The sequence below is a fragment of the Colletotrichum higginsianum genome, chromosome 9 (genome assembly GCF_001672515.1).
Source record: "Colletotrichum higginsianum IMI 349063 chromosome 9, whole genome shotgun sequence".
NCBI classification, from domain to species: Eukaryota; Fungi; Ascomycota; class Sordariomycetes; order Glomerellales; family Glomerellaceae; genus Colletotrichum; species Colletotrichum higginsianum.
In genome coordinates this window covers 2,290,792-2,294,343 of record NC_030961.1, presented here as the reverse complement: position 1 = coordinate 2,294,343, position 3,552 = coordinate 2,290,792, and the positions used below count along the sequence as shown (strand labels likewise).

At 54.6% G+C, this 3,552-nt stretch overlaps 1 protein-coding gene across 1 annotated transcript; it reads right to left on the bottom strand.

The window, feature by feature from the left end:
* Positions 1-343: 343 nt before the first annotated feature.
* Positions 344-1,447, bottom strand: CH63R_12904 (Orotidine 5'-phosphate decarboxylase; the record flags this gene model as incomplete). Its single annotated transcript, XM_018307878.1, has 1 exon — positions 344-1,447. The coding sequence occupies one exon, from the start codon at positions 1,445-1,447 to the stop codon at positions 344-346; it is 1,104 nt and encodes a 367-aa protein (XP_018152295.1).
* Between the last annotated feature and the right edge of the window lie 2,105 nt (positions 1,448-3,552).

The window sequence follows — 3,552 nt, the reverse complement described above, 5'->3', positions numbered from 1 at the left end:
GACCTGATCAGTATCAACGCCAATACCCCACACCCTTTTTTTTGTGGTTTGAGCCCGTCCCGGACCACCGCGTCCCCGTCTAAGAATTCGCCTCAGTGCCGATTTTGACTACCATTTCTTTCACGACATGAACGTCATTTGCAGACCCAAAATATGCGAAAACCTGCGGACGATAGGTCGCTCTTGCAAATCACAAGACCCCAGAAAAGCCCCCGATGTCGGTGCGGCCCGAATTAACAACAAAAATAAACACGCCTGGGTATTTGATTTGGGTTTGGGTGTATGTGTGTGTGTGTGTGTGTGTGTGTAAGTGTGTGAGTGGATGGGTGGAATCGAGAGTAGCCTACGCTACCCGGGAGAGATACGCCTTCCAGGCCTTCCTGCGGTATCTCTCAGCCTCCGATTGAGGATCACCGGCCTTTAGGATACCACGTCCGACGATGACAATATCGGTACCCGCGAGCTCGACGAGCTTCTGAGGCGTGTTGTACTGCTGCCCCTTTCCGTCTCCTGCGACGCCGCCGTTCTCTTCATCGCCCTCCGGCGGCAGTTGGCAGCCAGGCGTCATGTGGATGAAGGAATCTTCCGGTTCCGTGTTGAGGCTCTCTTGGGACACGAACCCCATGACGAAGTCCTTGTTCTCCCTCGCGGCTTCGACGCAAGCCTGGGTATATTCCTTGTTCATGAAGTTGCCGGCGCTCGACATCTGCGCCAAGATGAGCAGACCGCGATCCATGGGTGCCTCCTCGATACCCGCGTACAAGACCTCGTCGGAGCTGTGGGACTCGTTTCTCGGGAAGCGAGGAGAAGGGGCCGGCTCGAAGTGTTGGGTCAGGGTCGTGATGGACACAATGCTACCCTTGCGTCCGTTGACATCGGATGGCCGCGGCGTGCCAATCGTGTGTTCGTGACCGTCTCCGCTGTCCTCGTAGTCATCGAAGCTCTCCGACCTTGGCGTTCCGACCGTGACCGACGTTTTCACTTCGTAGGGGTATCGTTCGCGCCAGCGTGCTGCGGCCTCGGCCAGAGCTGTAACTGCGGCCTTGCCCGGTACCATGTTGACGTTGGTAATGTGAGCCCACTCGATTATTCGTGCCGAGCCAGCAACGTATTGCATCTGGACCGTATTGCCAATGTCTCCGAACTTGCGGTCCTCGAAAATGAGGAAACCATGTTTACGGGCTATCGCGGCGAGCTTGGCACCGGTGCCGGTCTGCGGGTTGTAATCCCACCCAGCGACGATGTCATGGTGCGTCTTCAGCACGACGATGGAAGGGCCGACCTTGTCGGCCAGGTAGAGCAATTCTCTTGCAGTCGCAACGTCGGCACTGAGGCACAGGTTGGACGCCTTCAAATCCATCAAGCGGAGCAGGTAAGCCGTGAGCGGGTGACCAGCCGATTCGGCGCGACGGGCGAAAGTCGCCTTCAGGGTATCGTGAGATGTCATCTTGGTAGATGTCTCCCGTTCTGGCACGTCTGCCAACTGTATCTAAAGGGAGGGTATTGGAAGTTTGCAAACGGATCGAACGAGTCCACGAAAAGGGGAGAAAGCCCGGGAGTGAAGCTTCGATCCGATAGGGAAAGACGGCGGGATATCTATTTGGTTGTGGCGAGGTCGATGAAGGGGGCCAGCCAGAGGGGTGGGTGGGGCGTATTGTCTTGCAAGGAGACGGTTGAGAGAGAGAGAGAGAGAGCGCAAACTGGAGTTTTGTACAAGGACAGCAGCGAGGGCGGGAGCAGGCGGTTCAGCTCTTCTGCCTGTTATTTTTGAGTCGTGCTGGACTGGTTTTGGGTCTGCGTCTGACTTGATCGTTGAGGGCGTGGTGTGAGGGAGACACGGCAAGACCCGTTTACTAGAAGGAGGCAGGAAGATGGAAAGGGAGCGAGTGCGAGAACCAAACCAGGGAAAAAAAGCTAGGTGGGTTGGACTTTTTTAGTGAAGACTAAAACAAATAATGAGTTAGGTGGTGAGGCCGATGGGCTGTGGGGGTGCGGTAAGATTAGACAAAAATCGGACTTTTAAGAGCGGCCGACTATACTAAGCAAAAAAAAAGAAGAAAAAAATCGACGAGGGGGGAATGAGGGGTTCTACTCGCTCGCTTTGCATGTCCCGTTCTACAAGGGGGGAATGATTGGAGGGGAGCGAAGGAGAGAGGAGGGAGGGGGGCGAGAGAAGAGGAGAAACCAACAATGTGTGCATGGGTCAGTTCCTCTGTTCGATCAACTGAGGAGAGAAGCTTGCTGTCGACATTGGCACGGTTCAGGGGGGGAAGAAAGGAGAGTCGCGTCCCCTGAGCTTGGGACAAAAACACAGAACCTCCGTCTACCTACCTACCTTAGGTACTTAGGGATGTACTGTGTAATTTCCCCCCTTATCTCATAACCTCAACTAGACCTGTCCTCATTCCGTCTCTTTACTACCTATGTAGGTACTTAAATTACCTAGGGCTGCTAGGCAGTCTTGATCTTTAAGCCTCAGTATCCCACGCGATTATGTCATGGCCTTAGTACTTATCCTATTGGGAAGCTTGCGCTTGCTTTTCGTCGCTGCCTCCTCACTATCTATCTACCTACCTAATGTTCTCCTGCCGGCTACATTTTCTCATGTAGATCGGGCTGCCCAGGGACACCACCGTTCTTAGCCGGGCTGGGCGATCCCGATGCCCTCCGTCCGGTCCAAAGTATCCGTACCCGATGGACCTGTATGCACCAATTCGTGTGCTGTCGAGTTGCTGTGGGCTGGTGAACATGTGCGGTGCGCAATAGGAAGTGAAGGAGGAGGAGGAGGGGAAGGAGGAGGAGAAGTGCCAACCTTGCATATGGCATCCTGGCAACGAGACTGACTGGCTTGTCCATGCCGACGCCGGTGCCAGACTAAGAGACTGACTTCTTCCACGCAGGCGGAGCAGACAGACAGGCTCCTCCTCGCCGAGGTGGCAGTCGAGCGAATGATTCAATCCATAGCCGACATCAGTTCACATCGTATCTCTGTGACGATGGGGCCGGTTGGGGGGGTTCAGCGCCGAAGCCTGCAGGCCACACGGTGAGTCGATCTGAAAGCTCGAGCCGGCGGCTCCAACCCCTCTACCGCAGTACACTCACTACATCGGACTTATGCCTGAGTCGATCTCCAAAGGCAAAGGGACGTCGGCAACCAGATGGGATGGGCTCAAACCCACCCTTTTTGCACGTTCTGGAACGAGACCAGACGTCCGCCAAAAGTATTTTTTCTTCCGCCGTCCAGACCCTGTAAATGTGACGTGTAGCCTGCAGACGTGGTGGGCTCTAGTTCAAATTATCGGATCTGCCGTTGGATCGCTCCGTGTAGTAATTGCACTACGGAGTACGGGTTTGGATACACTACAACAAACACTGCGGTTCGCAGCTGGCGCAAAGCAGACACGGTAGATCCTTGTCTTGCATGGCGAATCGCATCTGTCGTCCGGTTGGCCCATGGCAAGGTTGAAGTGCAGCATTTGCCGGTTTTTTCTGAAATGTTAGCAGAAAAGTTTACTTGGACGCAAAGAAGGATCGTGACTTTAACGATCTTAG